Source organism: Cajanus cajan, chromosome 3 (assembly GCF_000230855.2).
Source record: "Cajanus cajan strain Asha chromosome 3, NIPB_CcT2T_4, whole genome shotgun sequence".
NCBI classification, from domain to species: domain Eukaryota; kingdom Viridiplantae; phylum Streptophyta; class Magnoliopsida; order Fabales; family Fabaceae; genus Cajanus; species Cajanus cajan.
The window spans coordinates 71,537,453-71,560,079 of NC_138519.1; the positions used below are offsets into that span (position 1 = coordinate 71,537,453).

Sequence of the window (22,627 nt, forward strand, 5' to 3'; positions counted from 1 at the left end):
TTCCAGCAAGAAACACTAAATGTAACTCACAATTTGATCAAAATCATCAATTCCCTCATCAGTACATGACAAGAACAACAAGCCCCACATCCTCACACATCTTAATCTCGAAAATCAATTCTCACAACCACAAAGATGTATTGATCAATAGGAAACCAACAACTTCAACAAGAAAAATCAAGAGCTTCCTTTACCTCTAATTCCAAGAGAAAAAGGAAGAAGGAAGAAGGAAGAAGAAGAAAAAGTTGAGCTCCTCCGAGAAGCTTTGCATAATACTTTTGAATTATGATTCAAAGCTCTCCAAACATGAATCTAAGCACTACAACTCCACTTAGCTCTAGGATAGGATTCAAAGGTCACCTATGGAATCAGAAGGAAGCAAGGTCACTTATGATTCTAGAGTTTCTCTCTCTAAGTTTCTTAAGAAGCGAACTTATGAAGCTCAAGTCTTAAAGGAAACCTTATATATATTTCTTAATAGGTCAAACTTGACCGCTACATAGAAAAACTCTTAAACAACTAAAACTCATGAGAATTCATAAATTCTCAAAGTTTCTTAACAATTAAACAATAAATCACTACCACATATAATTTAATAAAATCAATAATTATTAAAAAAAATGCACAATGATATAATATGTATCAGTTATGAGTGGCACATGAGATAGTCACTTAATTTTTTAATGAACAAACAAATAACTAAAAAGATTAAATAATAATGAAAACTAAAAACAATAATTCTAAATTTTAGAAGGTGAAAAAAAGAATAAAAAGACCAAAATCAAAAACTTACTCATTTTATAAAACAAAAAGCATATTTAAGCCTAAATTTAAATAAGTAAAAAATAGTATCCAGAATTTATCATTTTATACATTTGCAATTTACATTTTCTCTCCATCGCATTATATTACTTCCGTATTTATATTTTTCTCTCTCACGTGTCCAACAATCATTTATGTAAGAAAAATTATAAGTTTATATTTATTTTATGTTCCATCTTACTTCTTATTGTGATTTCATTACAAGAAAATTATCATATAATGACACATACCGTGATATTGATATTATATATGTCATTAAAAATTACTTTTATCCATACAATAAGTATAATATATGTTGATATATTATTAAAAAAATTGAGTATAGATTATAATGACATACAAAATATATTGTTAAATTTCATTCAAAATTAACACTAAAATTACGTATAACTATATGTCAAATAGATATATATCTACGTATATTATACTTATACTTATAGTAACACTTTTTGTATGTTATTGTATAAACATTTCTTGTAGTATTTTTATTTTCTCTTTTTATTTGTCATCACATTTACTAATTATATTAGTCATTTTCTCTTAGTATTTTTTTATTGACCAAAAATGGGGTGAACGTTAATCCTGCCCCTTTTGTAAAATCAAGTTTCGTATGTATTTAAATAATACTTTGTGACCACAAATTAATGTTTAAGTGTTTCTGCGTGTAACTTTCAGTTTCACCACTAATCGAATTCTTACAGGAACGCTGTCTCCCATTCCAATCGTGTTTTCAAACTAACAATCTTTTAAATGACACTTCTGCCCTTATGTTCAATTCATGTTCCAATGATAAAATTGCCCATCAATTAGTTCTTACATCAAATAACTTTTCATGTTCTGTTAGACTTGTTTTTAGAAGAAAAAAAAAACTAGTCTTACGTATGGAATTCGTAAAGGTAAAATAAAACGTTATTTAAAATAAATTAAAAAAATAAAAATAAATAAAAAAGAGAAGAAGAAGAAGAAATTTAGTAATGTCAAATATAGTGGCAAATGTGACAAAGTCTTCTAACTCATCAAATCCAATTATTGTTGGGAATACTATTTCTCTCTGGTGGTGACATAACTAAGCATAATGGTGAGATTTTTTTTGTTGAAAAAAATAACTCTAATATTAATATATATTTTAACATAGTAATATCATAATGGACTATGTTTGCACTTCTATAAGTCCATCTCTAAGGATTTTTTTGGGGGAAGGGTGTTACGTGGGTCCTATTTGTATATATTATTCATCTTTATTTATTTTAATTTAAACATCTCATAAATACTCCATCTCTTCAATTAAATACATTCAAAAAAATATATTATTAAATGAATGTAACGACCCGACAGGTCACTACACACTCTACTGTACACCGGAAACACCAGGCAGAAAGAAGAGTATATAAATATAGGATCTAGAATATAAATATATACAAAGTCCCAATCCGACTAGAGTTAGAGTGTGCAAAAGCAACAAAATACATCATCAATTGCTACACCAAGTAGCTGAATCAACAAAACATCTATAAAGGTCAGCACCGCCTGCCAGCTGCAGACTCACCACTAGCCCCCCATCCTATCCCTGCTCTGCTCCCGTACATATTACGATCATAGCCATCCAACCACATGGAAACAAAAAAAGGGTAAGCTAGTATAAAAAGATCAACATGCAACGAAATTTAAGTAATATAAACAACTACATCTATCAACACATCGTCAGTCAACATTTCATCGATTTTACAACAAACCAGCAATTGGCAAATAATGCGTCGTCACGCATATCAACTCGGAGATCTCCTACAGCAACTCAGCCCTTATGGCCTACAACAACTCAGCCATTATGGCCTACAACAACTCAGCCATTATGGCTTACAACAACTCAGCCATTATGGCCTACAACAATTCATATCAACATACAACACAACTTTTCAACGTTCAACACAACACAACTTTTCAACGTTCAACACAACACAACTTTTTGCAACACAGTTAATTATAGTTCAACATTATCAACAGTATTATCTACTAATCATCGCATCATATCCAACATTTCCGACTCATCTCATCATAAAATAACATTCTACAACATATAGTGAATTATCATCTCCGCGCCCAGCGCACTCGTGGTTGCGCCCAGCGCGACACAACCAGAGAGCACCAGGGACCAACACGCTCGGCGCAATACTTATTGCGCCCGGCGTGAGGGAAGGTAGAGACCTCACAAGGTCTCACACGCCCGGTGTACGAACCCGCGCCCAGCGCAGGGTAAGCAGAGACTTTCCCCAAGTCTCACGCCCGGCGCAATATATATTGCACCCAGCGCCACCTCTGGCAGAGACTCCCATGGAGCCTCCACGCCCGGCGAGACAAAGCCAAGCCCGGCGCCACACCAGAACCCCAAAACTTGAGTCATCCACTGATATCGCGCCCAGCGCTGTCCCACCACGCCCGACATGGGCTATCCAGAGACTCACATCCTCAAGCTCGCCCGGCGCATTCACCATTGCGCCCGGCGTCCTTGCCTAAATGGAGTCTCTGATGGTCACGCGCCCGGCGCGAAGAACTACGCCCGGCGTGATACCCAGCAGCAACCCTCAAACTTTCGAAAATCTCTTCAAAAACTGCAAAATAACCAGGAAAACCTACATGCAATCGGCCCAAAGTACTACATTTCCATCAAGCATCACGAAAAACTTCTCATTTCCAACATGCAACCATTAAATCAAGAAAACCCAAATTTTTGCATTAAAACTCAAAACTCCAAAAATCCATTTTTTTTAGCAATCGCCACCAAGAATAAAAAATCATCAGTTCAGAAATTGAGTTTCTATAACTCGTTTACAACCAAAATCCGCAAGAACTAGCTTCCCTTACCTCGGGCAAAAATCCGAGCTCCTGGGAACTAGAACGAAGAAGAAGAAGAAGAAGAGTGAAAAGAGCTTGAACGGAGAGGAAGAACAAGCTTGAGGAATCAGCACCCGGAGAAGGAAATCAACTTACTCACCACCCACACCTACAGCCACCAAGATCACCCCAAAGCCAAGAGAGAAAGAAGATGAGCAAGAGTGAGTGAGAGAGTCGGGAAAGGAAAAGGAATGAATAGGGGTCTCACAACGAACATTAACAATAACTTCACATTTTAAATTTCATGAATAAGTTTTAAATACAGTTGTTTCATCATATATCTTCCTAATTTTTAATGTGTTTGGAGTTCTTCCTCCTTGTATTCACAAAAAAAAACTTTTAATTAAGTTATAATTATCTTATTTATGATATAATTAAATTATAAAAATTAATAAATTTATTTATACTTATTTTATGAAAAAATTAATAATACAAAATAAAATTGGCCCAATGATTACAAAAAAGAATGTGTTTTTTGAAATAAAAAATACTACAGTGAAAACACTAAAAAAAATTGACAAAATTGGTACTGCTCAAAAAATGAGTAAAAATTAAATTTACAACTTTTTATCTTAAAAAACTTACAATTTCCTAACAATATGGCTCCATATTAAGATTAAGAGAAATAATAGTATTTTTTTTGTGTCGAGTGTTTTTAGTGACATATCCAGAAATTTTAAGTAGTAGAAGTAATATTTATATACAAATTTGTAGTAAAAAAAAATATAATTTTATATTTTTTGAAATAAAAATATATATTTTATTTATTCTCTATGAAGTTTCATATTCTAAAAATAGTGAATGATTTTCATTTTCAACATCTTCAAAATTATTTTTCTTTATATAAGTAACAAAACAATCATTTAACCATTCATTTTCATATTAAAACTTTATCTTTTTTTAAATAAAAAAAAATATAATTTTATATTTTTTGAAATAAAAATATATATTTTATTTATTCTCTATGAAGTTTCATATTCTAAAAATAGTGAATGATTTTCATTTTCAACATCTTCAAAATTATTTTTCTTTATATAAGTAACAAAACAATCATTTAACCATTCATTTTCATATTAAAACTTTATCTTTTTTTAAATAAAAAAAAAGTATAATATGATATTGGATAAATAAACATCTTTTAGCTAAGTTTATTTAACTATATTTAACATGACACACATATATATAAGTTTGCTAATTCACAATTACGTTTTTTTTTTAAGGAGTAAGTTAACAAGTTACTTTTAGGAACATTTTAAAAAATATTACGGTTATAACTTGCTAATATATTCTTTTTAAAAAAAAGAAGATGTAGTTTAACAAACCCCACATACATTTGATAACTTACATCCATTTATTTTTAAGAAAAATTAAGTTAATAAATTACACTTAGATATATTTTTTAAACAAAAAATATACTTCAAAAATAATATATTAATTTTAACTTTTTTTATAACATAAAATACAAAAGACAATAAAATACTTAATTTTTAACAGATAATATATTTATTATAATATATATTAAAAAAATAATTGACATAAAAAATTTAGTAGGGACCCCCTACTTCAAGCAACTTGCATCCGTCCCTCACTACATTGATTTATTAAGATTTGAGTTCTTTAATATACATCAACTAAGATTTTAGTCTGTGCATAAATATTTATTATATATAATTAAAATTTATAATAAATTATATATAAAAATAAATATTATATTTAAATATATAAATTATATTAAAAATTTGTATAAATAGATATTTTTAAATATATATAATATTTTAAATTTAAGATAAATAATTTATTTTATAGAATAGTATATATTATTTTTATTTATTAATACTTTATTTTAAAAATGTTAAAATTTAATTTATAGATAATTATGATAAGTAAAAATCAAATTATAAAAAGTTTTAAAAAAATCTCTAAGAATCTTCTTGTTCAAATAAAAGTCCCTAAAAATCTATAAAAATTTATATGTTATATATAGGGGTTGATATTATCACCTTAGTTACATGTTTGCTTAAATTTTAAATTAATATGACTGTTAATTTGCCCTTATACAAACTCATTTCATATCTTTTTAATCAAATTAGGGACTAATGTGACAATGTCCTCCAAATTTAAAGATCAAAATCATCATTTACTCATATTAAAAGTTATAGTTAACCTCTGTCAAAAAATTTAGCTGATTACCTTTAGGGAATTTTTTTTTCTAATCATGTCTTTTCATTCACAAAATTTCAGCCTCAATTATCATCATAATAAACTCTATTTTAGAAATTACTACTCCCTCAAAATATATACAAGTAATAAATACTTAAATTTTTTAACAGATATATAAACAAATTTTAACTAAATAAATTTTATTTAATATTTTAAATCTAAAAATACTCTCAAGATAATAGTACTATCAATAATAAATTTGATTAAAAATATTTAAATAAATGTAGTGTATATTTTATAATATAACATTATTAAATTTTGTTAATTTTTGTCTTTTTAGAAATAATTAGGTATTGAGTTGTCTTGAAATGTGGTTGAGTGACTCTGATAGTTAAGAAATTCTAAAAAATTTGATTAGTTTTGAGAGTTCTCCAGTTAAGGGTCCGGTTGATCATGTGAGAGAAGAGTGTGTATACGATTTTTTTTTAACTTGAGCCTCATAAACTCAAGTCTCAAAGAAACTTAGAGAGAAAAAGAACTAGAGAGAAGGACTTTGGAACTGATCTTCCTTCTTCTTCTTTCTAGGATTTCCAATGAAGTGAGAGATCCTTGACGATAGAAGGGTGTTAATTCAAAGTTTCTAGCTGAGAATCAAGTGTTGTAAGAGTAAAACCCAAAAAGAAGATTATGCGCGAATCTTAAAATATTATGTTCTGAAAGGAAAATTATAATTCTAAAATTTTAGTTCGTTTTGAAATTCTAAAAACGAAAGAAGCATGTGTTTGTAAAAGGGGTGAGTATTTGGAAGAAAATAGAACGTTCAATTTTAAAGATTGATTATTTACAAGTAAATAATTGGTTCAATACACTCTTTCCGTCATCCTTCTTTTTTTCCTTCTTCTTTTTCTTCTTTTCTAGAAAGTATTTTTTAAAAGTATGTAAAAAAAAAACAATACCTCTACAAAGTACTTTTCGTAATTATAAAAATATTTTTTTGAGAAATTTTTTTCCAAAATATTAAAATTAATGTTATAGAAACTAAATGCATGTAAAAAAAAATGGTGCACAGAAATCTTAAAATTTTATATTTTAGAAGAAAAATTACAATTCTAAAATTTTAGTCTATTTTGAAATCCTAAAGAATGGAGGAAGCAAGTGCTTATAAAAGGGGTGAGTGTTTGCAAAAAAAAATTTGAACATTCAATTTTAAAAATTGATTTTGCAAGTAAATATTTGGCTTGTCATATATACACCTCTTCCTTCTAAAACAATACTTTCTAAAAAATATGTAAAATATATATTTTTGTAATTATGAATATATTTTTTAGAATTTTTTTTCAAAACACTAAAATTAACATTACAAAAATTGCATGCATGTAAAAGGAAGGACATGCAAGAATCTAAGAATTCTATATTTTTTTGAAGAAAAATTAGAATTATAAAATTTTAGTCCATTTTAAAATCTTAAAAAATGAAATATGGGGATGCATATGAAAGAAGTGAATGCTTGAGGAAAAAAATAAATATTGAAAACAATAGATCAAGGGAACGCATGTAAAAGGAGTAAAAAGAAATTGAATATTGGAGACAAAAAGATAGGAAGGAAGTGAATGTAAAACAAGGATAAGTGCTTGGAAAACAAAAATTGAACTTCGTAAAGTCGATTAATTATAAAATTGAAAAACATTAAAGGTGTAATTTTATGTATAGGTTATTTTCTTTCCCTTCTTATAATTTATAGTTTTTCCCTTGTTTTTTCAAATTTCTCTATTCTCTTTATTTTCCATTTCCAAATATTCAAAACCCAAATCAACTCAAATTAATTTTATAACTTTAAATATTCATACACAATTTATCTAACTCAAACCAATTGCAATAAGGTTGGATTGAATCAAGTTGTGTAAAATTTAACTAATCTCACTCAACCCAACTCAATCAAACTATTAGTTTAAACCCAAAATCATGCAAAACCCAACAAGTAATCACTAATCACTCTTGCCTCAAAAAGGGAAATCAAGCCAAAATTTACCTTTTAAAAAAAACTCCTAAACATTAAGCAATTTATTTATTAAAAAAAAGGTTAAAAACGAAAACACCAACTTTGCTTTCTCTCTACAAACTCCCTGTCCCTCTCCTTTTAGGTTTGATTTGAACATTAACTTTATTTTTCAAGTCAAAAGAAAACGGAAACAGTCATAACCCATGTTCTACTCTTGCTCCCACCTTCGATTATCCAGCCTTTTGAGTAGCGGAAAGGCTCAAATCTCATGACTTACAGCGACATGAATATGACATCATACCCATAAGCATATAGCAGGTTGGTTATATGCTATTGTTCTTTCTCTAACCAAAAAGCACGAAAAGGTTGCATTCACAGGACAACAGATATTTTAGACTCCTAACAAAATATCAATGATCTTACTAGAAGAATACAAAATCATCATTATCATTCACGCCGTGACAAATGGACTAGAAACAAAATAATAAAGTCACTTTTATCCAAAAGTCATTGTTTTCATACCTCAACTCAACTGCAGTTGATTATGATTTATGGGGCTGTTTTATTTTATGGAAGAAAAGAGGCCACCATTTGGAAACGGGCTTCGTTAAAATGTTACTAGCAATTCCAACAAAATATTTTTGAGTAACACATGGCAGAGTGCTTATTATATATATATTTCACATAATCAAACTGTACACAACTACACAACAATTACATTTGCAGCCCATCACATGTGACCAAAATAATAGTCAGTGAACAAACAAATCATATACCATGTATGTAATAAAGGTGGCACCAGTTTATGAAACCTTTGAGGAGGCATTAATGTGCATATTTGCATCTTCCATTTCCCATGGCTTGGGACCTTTGGTTGAGTGAATTATATCACAAATAACAGGCTGGCTACTTGTTAAAAACGATGCCAAAATTCACCTTACAGGAATGTACAAAGTTGTAAAGGTGAGCTCGTGTTATTTGAGATATAACTTCAGTGGCTTCGGGAAATTATGTCAATTCACACCCCCAAGTTACAGTCCGCATAGCTAGCATAATAAACAGCTCCCATCTGTCAGGAGCCTGTCTCCGATGGGAGAAGAGACTGTTGTGTACCTTTGACAAAGATGGCAAGCTCTGTGGGTGCCACCACTAAGCTTAGCCACTCCTGTAGCTCTTCGCCCTCAACTTTCTCTTTTTCTGAAGAACAAGCACCATTAGAACATGATGACTATGCCAAAATGAAGTGGTTCAACTTCAACATCAGTATCATATACATTACTACATTCATGGAAGCAAAACAATGCTAACATCCCAAATTGATCAAAATCCCTTCACATGACCAATGTACTGAATAATAAACTCCAGGTTGAGTGAACTTGTAGGCTCAAATCTAATGTCTACTTCTGTTTGATTGGTTACAAAAGCATAAAACCCAAATCTAAAATCAAATTCTTCTGTGCAATTTCAACTGATAGTGTAATGACATAAGTAAAAATACAAACATGTGCATGTAAGGTAAAATGAGCATTTGTCCATACTTCAAGCAACACAGCTCATGCCAGGGAGCATGTAACACTGGTATCAAGAGTTATGTACTTTAAAATTGAAGTATAATTCATCATATTCTTTAAACAGTAAAAACTGTAACTCTAAACATACTTGTCAAACATTTAAATGGCTTGTTCAAAAAATCTAATTTAAGCATGCTAAAAGATTTGCATGTATTCATTGCCATTGTTTGGCAAACATTAAAAATAGCCAGCATAGTTACCTTCCAAATGAGCACCAAGACCCTCCAAAACAGTAGGATTAGCTCGAATAATGGAAAGTGCTACAGACAGCGCAGACTGCAGTAATGTTTGCACCTCTCTTTGGACAAGGTCAACAAGATGTCCCTGTTGTGTTCAGACAAAAATCAGAATATGCAAAAACTTGAATAGGAAGAAAAAAGTTACTGCTGTGCAGGACCTGATCCCTTCCCCAAGGAACTGCTCCCCCAGACTCATCAATTCCACCACTAGAAAGAGTGGCTATTGACACGGGGCCTATGGTCTGATTAAGACCATATTCAGCTATAGCCTTATATGCCATGTCAGTTGCACGTCGTATGTCATCAAGTGCACCTGTTGACACTCGACCAGAATAAACAACTTCTTCAGCTGCGCGTCCACCAAGAAGGGTCACCAGGCGACCATGCAACTCATCAACGAATAGCAAGTACCTATCCTCAGTTGTTGGAGGAGTATAAGTAAAGCCCAAAGCCCCTCCTGACCTTGGCAATATACTTAGTTTCTGATGACAAACACAAGATATTTAGGCATTGAATCATCCTTAAAATATTAATGACTAATGATGAGCGACATAGAAATTTCTAAAGTACTCCTAGTCCCGTATTGTCCAAGGTTTATTTACACAGACCAAGAAAAATTAATAAAATAGATGAAACAGAATAGTAATTTACAATACTAACCTTATTAATCATTTTTTAAATAAACAATGAAACACAATAACTTTCTAAAAAATATTATTAGAAGGTAAGGTAATATATATTGCATTAAAATAAACTAAAATGAAACTTATTTTTCCTTCTTACACAACACAACACTTACTGTGAAATGGAATAAATACAACTTAATACACAAGTAAGCAGCAAATTTTAAAGAGTAACTTCTACAACTGCAAGTGAAGATATTAATTTACCAATAATATATGATCGATAAGCAAAATGAACCACCTAAACTTAATGGAGTGTGGTATAATACTTTGCTTCCAGAAGCCTCCTATTTAAGATTTCCACCTTGTTTTGATTCACCAAAACAGATATAATTTCCAAACATAACCAATGCAAACATGAATATGAAAATTAACCCATCCACCTCATCTCTCTCATCCCCAACCACCTAAAGGTAAGCAAAACAATTTCTAGTCACATGCTAATATACTACGAATCCCAAAAGCATAGCAAGCAAATTCCAAAAATTAAAATAGGCAAATATGCGTAATACAAGCTCAATCTGCATATCTGTAAAGGCAGTGACATTTTAGTTTCCAGTAATAGAGAATCTTCAATGGTTTACCTCAACACGTGGCTGTCCAGGAAGCAGCTTTGCAACTGCAGTACCTACTACAGCATGACCAGCCTCATGTCGTGCAACTACAGCCTTCTCACTTCCTCGTAACTTGGCAGTCTTCTTTTCTATGCCCTAAAACAAATAATTTGGTTCATATTCACCACAACTGAATTTCAAATTAACATTCATTTGACAGTTAGAAAAATCTTACCAAACTACATGTGAAAACAGTCAAGTGTGTAAAAATTAGAAACATAAACATTCAAGAACGTTAGAAGAACCAAAGGTCAAGAGTGAATGTTGGTCATTATTAGAATACAAGAGCTTGAGTAAGTTGCTAAAGACCAACTAATTAGAGTCACCTATAAGCGACCAAGAGCAAGTACAACTTACAGCTATAGATCTTTCTACAGCTTGGATGAAATCAAATTTCTCCACCACAACTTTATTTTGTCTTCCAGCCAGTAAAGCAGCCTCATTTACTAGATTTGCAAGATCCGCTCTGTAACAATGTAACAAGCAAGGTTGTCAAAATCAGGATTTACCTTAAATCAGGAAGGTGGGAAAATTAGTAAATAGAATCACAGGGTTTTACAAAATTCATAGTGTCATGCTAATATGCATCATAGTACTTAATAGAGACAGGAAGTGGTCACCTCCAAAAATGCTATAGAAAGTTAGCAAAATGACTTGCTATCACTCACACACACACACACACACACAATGCTGCAGTCTTGCAGATGCTTCTAAAGCAGCAGCAGCAGATTCAATGTTAGGGTTCACAGTTGCACAAGAGGAAGAAAAAGCTTTGAACAGTGTTGAAAACAATTTTCATAATTATGACTTCAATCCAATTTCATACTGTCTGTGATTTCATTGGCATTTTGAATCTTTCAGAGGGATTAAAATATGATTTTACTATTTGAATCCCAATTTTGACTACCATGGTAACATGTACAACAACAGTAGTCTTATCCAATAATGATGTAAGAAGTTTCCAACCGAAATTCCAATTTCTACATTTTGAAAAAAGTCTGTGTGCAGGGGGAGGAAGCATACTTACCCAGTAAAACCAGTGGTCATACAAGCAATGTCACCAAGGTTAACATCATTGGCTAAAGGAAGTTCCTTCTTGGAAACATGAACTTTTAGGATGGCTTCTCTTCCAATCCTATCAGGTGTTTCCACCTATAATGAATCATAGAGTTTGTTAAAGTTATGCAATGTTGATAATTTTTTCTTTTAACATCAGCATTAAAATTACACGAGGTGATGTATTAAAAATTAAAAACACAGACCATAACTACACGATCAAATCTTCCAGGACGGCGAAGTGCAGGGTCCAAGACATCTGACCTATTAGTAGCCCCAAGAACAATCACTGCAGAATTGCTGTCAAACCCGTCCATCTCCTGCAGTGCAACTTTCACAAATGAGCCTCATTAGGGTAGTTTTACTTAAAAAATTATTTATTTCCATTCACAAGAAACTGAGAATGCCAAAGGAATGCTGACAGTGAGCAACTGATTTAAGGTTTGCTCTCGTTCGTCATTGCTGACAATGCGAAATTTACCATCACGACTTTTAGCCACAGCATCTATCTGCATACCAAAAGAAATGCTGATCAGTTTAATTACATAATATATATTGAAACAAATCATCCTACATAACAAAAAATATATATATTGTTATACCTCGTCAATAAAGATTATGGACGGAGCTTCCCTTTTAGCCCTTGCAAATAGATCTCTTACACGGGAAGCACCCATGCCAACATACAATTCTACAAACTCACTAGCAGAACAACTTATAAATGGCACATCAGCTTCCCCTGCCACAGCCTTTGCTAGTAAAGTCTTACCTGTGCCAGGAAGACCCACCTGTAAGATAACCAACAGATATTCACTGCCTACATACCAATCTAAAACAATATTAAAAATTCTAAAACATGCAGAAAAGACATAAGTGAAAACATTTCAAGAATTTATTCCAAAAGCTAACTATGCCATGCACAAAACAATATTGGTCCTCTTTATTGCAAGTAAATTATCTCTTAAATATGAGAAAGAACTGTTAGTATAACAGTATAACACAGTACGCAATCCTGCAAGATTTAGCCCAACCCCGTCAAATTTTCACATGTTACACCCCTTCTCAAATTATTCACCACTACACAGTGTTGGCTAATACAATATGATATGGTTTCGTCCTGGGATATGAGCACAATTTATCGGATACTCTAGCTATAACTTACCAAGAGAACACCACGAGGTGGGCGAGCACCAAGCCTTATGTATCTGTCTGGATTTCGAAGAAACTCCTGGCAAATGAACATTAGCATAATCAAAATTAAAACCCAGTGTCACCAGAAAAACTACAAATGAAAAAATAAGATTAAGCTGCACTATAGAAAACCTCTAAAACGCCCTACAGACTGTAAGCGATGAAAATGATAAAAGAGTCCAGCTTACCACAATCTCTTCTAACTCCTCTTTAGCTTCATCAACACCAGCTATATCAGCAAAAGTGACTGTTTCACCTTGATCAGATGACTTCATACCAGCAGAAATGCCTGATTTGCGGTTCCGAATCTGTCCAGCAGTATGCTACACAAAGCATACAATTGTTAAGAAGTCTATCCTTTTAAAGCTGTAGGAAACATAAGTTGTATAAGGTCCAAAGAATTACGATGGGGAAAGAATGCAAACTCACACCTGAGAAAAGCTTACAGGGAATCGATGGAGAAGCCCTGCAAGCACAGCAGCATAAAACAGGGCTATCTGTGGATATGAGAATGAAGTCAATATACTATGTGACATATCATCATACACAGAATCTACCTCGAGAACCAAGGGAATTCATAACCAATTGAAATCAGAAGGTGAATATTTTGAACCAGTGATACAATATTTAATTGACAACGTGAAACTAGTGACTGCAAAAATAACCTGGTCATAAACTACAAATACAAAATATTGCATACTTAACTAATTTCAATTTTTTTCAGTTACTGTGTTCAGATTCCCCTCATGAAGTCAATGTAAAAAATTAGCTTCTATTAAAAAATCAACGTAATTCAATGCTTTAAGAAATTAATACTCCAAATGGAGAATTGTAGCTTTCTGAAAATTATACTTCTAAAATAGTATAAGGATTTAAAAAGGATGGGAGCTGCATCCACGTTTCTAACTGCTCTTCAAGGAGAAGAAAACACGCGGGTCCCTTTTAGTCCTGCTCCTTCATCGTAGCTATTGATATTGAGCATTCACGGAGTTTAAAAGTTTTGGTAAAATGATTGCTTCATTCTCAGAAATATCCATAATTCTTATTCCTCTGGTCTCAAAAAGTTTTATTCAACCAAACGCACATCAATTGAGGTACATCAAAAGTTTCCAGCACCACAGTAATAATGCTAAATCTAGTTCAGTTCAGTTCAGTTCTCACTTCCTATAGCTCTAAAATCACAGACACAACACAAGTGCTGCAACATGCTTACCAATGCAGAGTTAAAGAACCCGCCAGACCGCTTATCCGGCGACCCAAACTCGACCTCATTCTCCAGCATCTTTTCATAGGGAGTTCTGATATCACTTGGCCTTGTGGTAGTGTAAACTATCCTCTTAGTTGGTGCAACACTCTTCACCAAAGACTCTGATTCCTGCAACCTATTACTACTACTACTACCACTCCCTGAAACAACATCACCACCATCATGGCTTGTTCCAACACCAGCCTTCAACTTGAACATGATGTGGACCCCATCAACCTCCACCTTGTGCACCTGATCACTATTGACCCTACTCAAAAACTCGCTATAAGGCACACTCATAAACACCGTCGGAGCCTTGGGGTCCGACCCGGGAAGCGGAATTCCGGGTCGGAGCAACCGCATGACAAATACCACAATCCCTAATTGCAGAAGCAAAACCCCAATTTCCTGAACCTGAATCAGGGGCTGCCACCGCCACCGTCGCCACCGCGACCACCACCCGCCCTTCCCGTGTTTCTCCTTCCCCCGGTCCGGGCCGGCATCGTCTTCGCCGCCGGCCTTCTCCTCGCCGGAATCCGCCGCGGAATCGGGTTCTCCGGCGGAACGGCACATCCATGATGATGTCCGGGGTCCCCACGGAACGAGCCTGGGCGAAATAAGGCACCGGAAACGACACGAGGTGGGGTTGAAACGACGGAGGGTGTGGTCAAATGGTGAAAGGGAAACCCTAGAATTTGCGCGGGAAAAGGGTTGGTAGGGTTTGCATTTTGCGTGAGTTAGGGGAGAGAGATAGTGATAGTGATGGTCTAAGGGTAACATTCGAAGGGAATGAGTGAGACCCAGAAACGAAAAATCGGAACTTGGAACGTGGGTATTGGTGTTTGCAGAGAGTGGCAACAATGGTGGGTGAGGAAGAGAGAGACAAAGCAGAGAAGGTTATTACAAAGGAAACGAGAACCGTTGGATTGAGTGAAGACTCGGAAGATCCAAACCGTTGATTTACTTGTTTTTGACACAATAGTCAATGGTCAACAATACCTATCGTTCACGTTTTGTTTTTCTCTCGTGCGTTTTTTTTAATTGGTTTTATTTTCTCAATTTCAAACGCATGGTGTATCTGCGTCAGATTCAGAGATTACCATGCGTTTTAAAATGTTATTTTCCCCCTTGTTTTGAGTAACTAAATATATTATGTCATATTCTCAAATAAAAATATTCTTAGGGGATAGGAATTTGAAGAGGCTTCTTGGAAATGTCTTGCCAATAGATTCAAATTCACATAGTTGGAGGATTAGACCATAAATTAAAGTGTGAAAGGGAAATTATATTTTGCATAAATTATGTGAATAATATAGAAAAAGTCATCATTAAAAAAAGTTACATTTTGAAGAGTGATATAAGTGCATGGTGTAGGTAATAGGTGTTTGGTTTATTATACATTGAAAGTTAAGGACCAGCAAACTAAACAGGCTACTAGATGTGTAAATTTGGATCGGCTTAGCTTGTAATTGTGGCTGGGTTAGGTGGAACTAAGGGCATCTTCAATGGAAGCAATTCATTTGAGTTGCTTCATGCATTAGAAACTGAAAAAAATGGTTCCTAGTGTGTCATGTCAGCATTAAGCAACTCAAACAGAAATTTACTCCAATGATAAGAAACTTTAAGAAATTCAACTTTTAGAATTTTTTTTTAAATCATTTATGAACCAAATTAAAATTTTTATTAAAAAGGACAATTGCACTACAATAAAAGAAAATAAATAAATAAACATTAGTTTTAGAATATTTATTTATTTATTTATTTATTTATTTATTTTTATTTATTTATTTTTATTTATTTCTTATTTTTAACCCAACGACTCTTTTTCAAGATTTTTTTTTCCTTTTTCTTCAAATCCCAGCAAACAAACACGGACATGAAAACTTCACAGAAGCGGCGCGCACCCTCACCAGCACCACCCTTCACCGTCGTCTTCCTCCACCACTATGAGCTGCTACCAGAACCAGAAGCGGCGCGACCCCCTCTCTCACTCTCACGCTGCAACGACGCGCACGTGCTGGAATTCCTTTGGTACCTCGTCCACCCGCGCGCCTCCGCCGTCCACCCGTGTGCCTCCGCCGTCCACCCGCGCGCCTCTGCCGTCCACCTGTGTGCCTCCGCCATCCAACTGTGCGCCTTCGTCGTCCAACCACCGCCTCACCACCATGCCTCCTTTCGTTCACAAAGGTAAGAAATGGTTGCTTCACTAAGCAACCATGTCTCTTCTGCAAGAAACTCTTGCTGCCACGTCATACTGCTCCAATGGTAAGCAACTGAGATTGGAGTTGCTTGATGGGCCAAGCAACCTCCATTGGAGTTGCTCTAAAAACTAATTGATTTTTATCATTTTCATTATTAGGTAAAGAGACATTCTGAATTTTTTTACGTATTTTTTTAAAAATATAATAATAATAAATAATAAATAATAAATAAATACATATTATTTCCACTAGAGATGTAATTAATTTGAGATAAATATAGGAATAAAATATGATAAAAATATTTGCACCAAAATTACCACGATTAAATTTGTGCTAATGGAGAGGTAACAGTATAAATTTAGTTAGATATTGGACATGTGGCACTATAAGTCGACCAATTGGTTTTCAAGTACTTAAGGTTGGGTAGTGGTCCTCAGAGTGTAAGATCTCTGGTCAATGGTCCAATTAATCTTAAAGAGAAAAAATATAAATAATCTCCTTTTAGAACTAAGCTTCATAAATTCATTCTTCAGGATTCTAGAAAAATAAATAAGAGAGATACTTTCTATAGATTTTTTATTTCTTCTTCTTCTAGTTTTCCTCGAGGCGTGAGAGGTTTCTTGAATCCCCAGTGTAGCGATTCAAGCATTCAGAAGCTGAGAATCCGAGTATGAGTGGTGTGGAGCTTGGAAGCTTAGAGTTCTCCTTTCCTTTTCTTCTTCTTCTTCAAAAATATTGGAATTTGAGGTAAGGGAAACTAGGAAGTGTTTTTAATGAATGACTTAGTTGAATACCTTGAAGGGATTGTGGATTGCATGTGTTTTTATGGTGAAACTACATGAATTTGGGGCTAGGTATGTTGAACTCGAGTGGTTGGGTTCATAGAGGTGAGACTGGTGATTTCAATTGATTTTTTTGTGGTATGTATTTGTTTAGCCTTAGTTTAAGTCATATATGATGTATATGTAGTGTTGGAGGCCTTACATGTCTTGGATTTTCTGAGCTTTAGGTGCTTAGGGAAAATTTTGAGATCTGCATTATGTAGAAATCATAGTCACGTCGGGCATGCCTTCATGACTTCGAGCATAGTTCCAACCAGAGTTTTCTATCTTGGTCATGTTAGACGCAAGAGTGGTGGTGTCAGACATGAAGAGAGAGACTTATCTTGGATTGAGGATGACGTCAAACGTGGTTTGAATGACACCAAGGGTGAGGGCAAGGGAAAACCTATAACTTGGTGACGTCGAGCATCACTAAGGTGATACCAGACGTGAGTCAAGCAAAGATCTTTGTCTAATATGAGGGCGGTCGTGGGTTTGCCACATCAGGTGTGAGGTCTAGGGAGTCTCCAGCTCAATCACACTAGGCATGGTTTGGATGGCATCAGGCATGAGCGAGGCAAAGAGTTTTCTACCTCAATGGCGTTGAGCGTGAGGTATATTACGTCGAGCGCGGGATGCCTGAATGATGGGTATGCTTTGGAATGTTGTGTAATGAACATTAATAGATGTATGAATTCTATTACATGTTGTATGATATATATATATATATATATATATATATATATATATATGTGTGTGTGTGTGTGTGTGTGTGTGTGTGTGTGTGTGTGTGTGTGTATGTGTGTGTGTGTATGAAATAATGTAACTAAAAAATAAATGAAATAAAAAAAAATAATGAGTTAAATTATTAGCAAAATAAAAAGATTGTAAAGATAATGATGAAAAGGTTCAATTAAATCATGATTAAAATAAAGAGACAAAAAGATAGTTTGAATTTTATTAAAATAGATATTCTCAAGACGATTATGAATCAATTTGAAAAAGAGAGATGGAAAAGGGGAAAAAGAATCAAATAATTACTATGATACCATCGTGTTTTCAATTGAAAATGATATTTTTTTGTTTTCAAAATTGAGTTATTTTTTTAAAACATTTCACATGAAACATTTTATGAAATTAAAATAAACACATTTTCAAGTTTATTTTCTCTTTTCTTTGAAAATGGAAACAAAAAACAGTAAGTGTTAAGATTTCTATTTTCTTTTAGTAATTGTTGTTGGTTGAATTATATTGCATTTTGTGTTTTTAACTAATGGATTAAATTCATAAGGTTCTATGCAAGAAGCAGAAGAATATTTTGGAGCCATTCTTTTTAATCAGAGTTTATGATGGTGAATTTTGATAAGAAATGTGCATTTTTTTATATTTAACTCGGTCAATAGTTATTGTTACCCTTCCCTTAACCCTATGTGTAACAAGTAGTGGAAAACATGTCAAACCACATCAAGCTTTGCAAAAACTATGTCTGACCTACAACAAAATTGCTAAGTTTAAACATAGTATGTTTTCTTGTTACAAACTTTTTTAAGGTATGACTTGACTTATGCAAAAGTTTGGTAGTTTAAAAAAAAACTTTTATGTGACTTATTTTGTGCAAGGCTTATAAATTGGCATAAGTATTAAATATATTGTTATTATTCTTAATTATATATATTAAGTAAAAATATTGATTATAAATTAATATAAAATATTACTATTTATATTTTATATAGGTTAATCTATCATATCTATTCTAGGTTTTTTAAACTCTAAAGTTTGACCATTTTGTTAAAAAATATTTCTAAAAGTTTAACTCTAATCATTTTAATAAATAGGTTAGGTCAAGCCTTATGTAGGCTAGATTGTGAGTCTTAATAGACTGTTGAGCCATTTCCACTCTTAATAACAAGTGTTTTATAGATTCGGGTTTCCCCTTTTATATTGATAGTTGGTGTAACACTCATGTTTTGATGTGTCTATTTTATAGGAGTTGTGTGTGTTAGGTTGGGTCAACTAAAGGAAGTTATAAAAGGAGTCCTCTTAAATTTTTGACTAATAACTCAATTTTTAAAAAGTATAGAGAGAGGAACTAGTGAGAAGTGCTATGGGAGAGTAAAATTTTTAAAAAGTTTAGAGAGAGGAACTAGTGAGAAGTGCTATGGGAGAGTAAGTCTTCTCCTTCTTCTTCTCAAGTCGAGGAATCCTTTTTCTTCCTCCCTTATAGGTTATCAGAACCTCGGAGGTGAGAATTCCAAGATGGTGAAGTTGAGAATCTCTTCACAAAGTCATGTAGAGCTCTCTCGTTCAGGACTTTAGTCAAATTCTTTTTTCTTCCTCTTCCACTGATTGAGGTAAGGGAAGCTTGGTTTTTTTTTTATCCTTTATTGTTGCAAGTTGAATGTGTTGTTGATTTTCCTATTGGTGGCTAATTATATTGATATTTGGAGTTGCCATGGGGATTTTGGAGGTGTTTGGGGTTTTGGGAAAAAAAAATTGATTGTGTTGATTTCATACCCAAATTCTTTTTGTAAATTGTTTTGTTGTTAGAAATGAAGTATTAATGATGTTCATATAAGTTTTATTGGTTTGAATTTGATTTTAGAGCTTATAGGTGAGCTTGGGATGGATTAGAGATGTTTGGAAACCCCAAAATCATGAGCAATAGAACTTGTCTCTATCATGAATCTGTTGAGCAGTTTTGAAATGATTAAGAGGAATTAGGGATGAGAATATTGTTGTCTTTGGAAGAAATCTGCTGAGATTTGAAAGGGTTGAGTAGAATTGTGGTAGAGACTACCTGATTTAAGATTTGTTGAGCAAAATCAAGAGGGTTGAGCGGATCAATACTTTCTGAATTAGACTTTATTGTCTTAATAAAAGTTATAGCCCTAGATGTTAGCTTTCCAATGGCTTTATAATCACATAAAAATGGGGTTTATAACTCCAATAATGTTTGTTTTAGTGAGCAAAGGTTAAATTATCAGCATTTAGGCAAACTTTTGCGGTTTTTGTGATTTTTAGTATAGTAGATGGTGGATTTAGAACTTGAAGTCTTTACTAGAGTTGTAGATAACCTTTTAACTTTCATATGAGATAAATATGAGTTTGATTGGATTAGTGAAACTCTAATTGTGTTGTGTTATGTGAAGATTGTCATTGTATGATAGTTGATTTTGATAAATTGTGTGTTGATATGGCTTGTATGATGTTTTAAGTTGTCTTATAGTCGAATGAGAATATATAAACTGTATGATGAATGATGATAATTATGTTGTTAAGGCAAAAATGGTTTATGGATATGTTGGATATGTTATGACGTGTTATAAGTTGAGTGGTGTAAGTTAGTTGATGCATAAGTTATAAGAATTGTATGTTATTAAGTTGTTGGAGATGTGTGATGAAATGATACATTGACAATATAAATGGTTGTATGTTGATGTTTTTATATGATGAGTTAAATGTAAAATATTGTGTTTATTATTGTTGATAAGTTAAAAGTTGGTATACATGTTGACAGATGGTTAAGTTGTAAATATGTAAGCTGATATAATATGTTATGTTGTTGTGTGGTTAAGATGTAAGTTAAATGATGTTTAAGTTATAACAATGTATAATGGTAAGTTGTTAAATTGTTTAATTGTTAGGCATATGATTGTGATACATGTTTATGTTCAGATACATAGGAACTTGAGGATAGTTAAAGATATTTCTGAACTTTAATATCTCATTGTGTAGATATACATTATGTTGAACGCTTCAATTAGTAAGTTAGCTTTTAAATGGATATGTTATTTTTAGTTGTCTCCTCTAGATTCCATGTGGTATTTATATGTGGACAAGTTTTAGACATACATGTATAAAGTGACCACGGTAAGTAAAGTCAAGTTATACTAATTATAAATGACCAATTGAGTAAAGTACAAAATTGGAGACTTAGTCCTTATTTGATTATTAGAGGATTGTTATATATGGAGGGTACTTAGTGGGTTAATCTCATAGGGGGTTTAGTGTTCCAAGTTAATGTTGTGGTAGACTCATACCCAAACTGTTCTACCTTGACATAGTATCATACTTTCTAGTTTAAGTGACAAAACTTGAGAAATCAATCTAATTTATGCTAGCCATTGTTTCTAGCCTTGTGTTACCCGTTATTTTTGGCCTTGGTATTAGCTGTTGTTTTTTGGTATTATACCAATCGTTGTTATTCAATAGGATTAATTCACTTAAATTTTTCACCTCAATTGTAGGAGATCTTCATGGTTAATATGTGTGATGACACATCAATTGTATATCTACGTTTGTTGAATGTGTTGAATGGATTGAAGTTGTATGAGTGATTGTATTGTTGTGGTTGTTTGTGATGTGTTGGTACTCGTCGTTGTCTATGCTACTTGTTACATAACTAGTGCTAGTTATATATGTATATATGTGTACGCAAATGTTGTTAAGTTGAAGGTGCAAAGGTGTATGAGTTGCTATACCATGAACGATATGAACGTAATATTGTATGAAGATGATGTATTGTTTGATAACTGTGGTGAAATTACCTAAGTTACATAGGTACTTGGCTACTTTAAGTTGTATGGCAATACATGATATGATGTAATGAATGATGTTCATTTTAAGTTGTTTGTGTTACATGTTGTATGACGTTGCCTTTGTATCCCAATCTTATCCTGGTAGGTACGACAGTAAGAAAGGATTAGTGGACCAAGTCGTACTATTTAGTGATGAGCCACGTTGGAGGTGACTCTTTTTTGGATGTTATTACCTCGAGGTAGTTAGGTCTTATATAGATGTTTAATCAGTGACTAGGTTTATTTTATATATATTAGTTACTTCTTTCGTATGAAGTATGCATATATGTTTAGGAACAATAATTTTATTTCTTACATATATGATTACTTGTATGAAATTTACCTAATAGTTGCATGATATTCTAAGCAAATTTTGATGTTTGTGTTTCTGCTTAGTTGATACTAGATTGTAATAAGAGTAGTGATCAAACATATTGTTACAATTGGAAGTTTCAATTTTTTTTTCATTTGACAAAGAAATAAAAAAAATGTTAAGATTGTATTTTTTTGGTTTATAATTTTTTCTCTCTTTAGAATTCACTTATTAAAAAATATATA

General features: G+C 32.9%; 2 protein-coding genes across 3 annotated transcripts; one reads left to right on the forward strand and one right to left on the reverse strand.

Annotated features, from left to right (window-relative positions):
• Positions 1–8,508: 8,508 nt before the first annotated feature.
• LOC109806475 (ATP-dependent zinc metalloprotease FTSH 9, chloroplastic) lies at positions 8,509–15,385 on the reverse strand. The gene is made up of 13 exons (XM_020368894.3): positions 14,438–15,385; positions 13,656–13,721; positions 13,413–13,547; positions 13,196–13,261; positions 12,636–12,821; positions 12,456–12,542; positions 12,240–12,353; positions 12,005–12,129; positions 11,335–11,443; positions 10,948–11,073; positions 9,839–10,162; positions 9,642–9,765; positions 8,509–9,067 (listed from the first exon to the last, which is right to left on the reverse strand). Exons 1-13 carry the CDS (start codon positions 15,248–15,250, stop codon positions 8,943–8,945), a joined length of 2,400 nt encoding a protein of 799 aa, XP_020224483.1. The 5' UTR covers positions 15,251–15,385; the 3' UTR covers positions 8,509–8,942.
• Positions 15,386–16,274: 889 nt separating this feature from the next.
• Positions 16,275–22,139, forward strand: LOC109806526 (uncharacterized). 2 transcript variants are annotated; one of them, XM_083071209.1, is made up of 2 exons: positions 16,275–16,657; positions 17,795–22,139. In XM_083071209.1, the coding sequence occupies exons 1-2, from the start codon at positions 16,347–16,349 to the stop codon at positions 17,910–17,912; spliced, it is 429 nt and encodes a 142-aa protein (XP_082927335.1). In that variant the 5' UTR covers positions 16,275–16,346; the 3' UTR covers positions 17,913–22,139. The 2 variants fall into 2 exon arrangements, with proteins under 2 accessions (XP_082927335.1, XP_020224549.1); XM_020368960.3 differs by having other exon boundaries at positions 16,279–16,657; positions 17,681–22,139.
• Positions 22,140–22,627: the final 488 nt, after the last annotated feature.

Coding starts and splice junctions, on each gene's coding strand:
- LOC109806475 (XM_020368894.3), bottom strand. CDS start 15,250: ATGTTACCCTTAGACCATCACTATCACTATCTCTCTCCCCTAACTCAC. Junction 13,548..13,655: donor TCCCTGTAAGCTTTTCTCAG/GTGTGAGTTTGC, acceptor TGCTTTGTGTAG/CATACTGCTGGACAGATTCG. Junction 12,822..13,195: donor CACCTCGTGGTGTTCTCTTG/GTAAGTTATAGC, acceptor GTTATCTTACAG/GTGGGTCTTCCTGGCACAGG.
- LOC109806526 (XM_020368960.3), top strand. CDS start 16,347: ATGAAAACTTCACAGAAGCGGCGCGCACCCTCACCAGCACCACCCTTC. Junction 16,658..17,680: donor GCCTCCTTTCGTTCACAAAG/GTAAGAAATGGT, acceptor TCTGAGCTTTAG/GTGCTTAGGGAAAATTTTGA.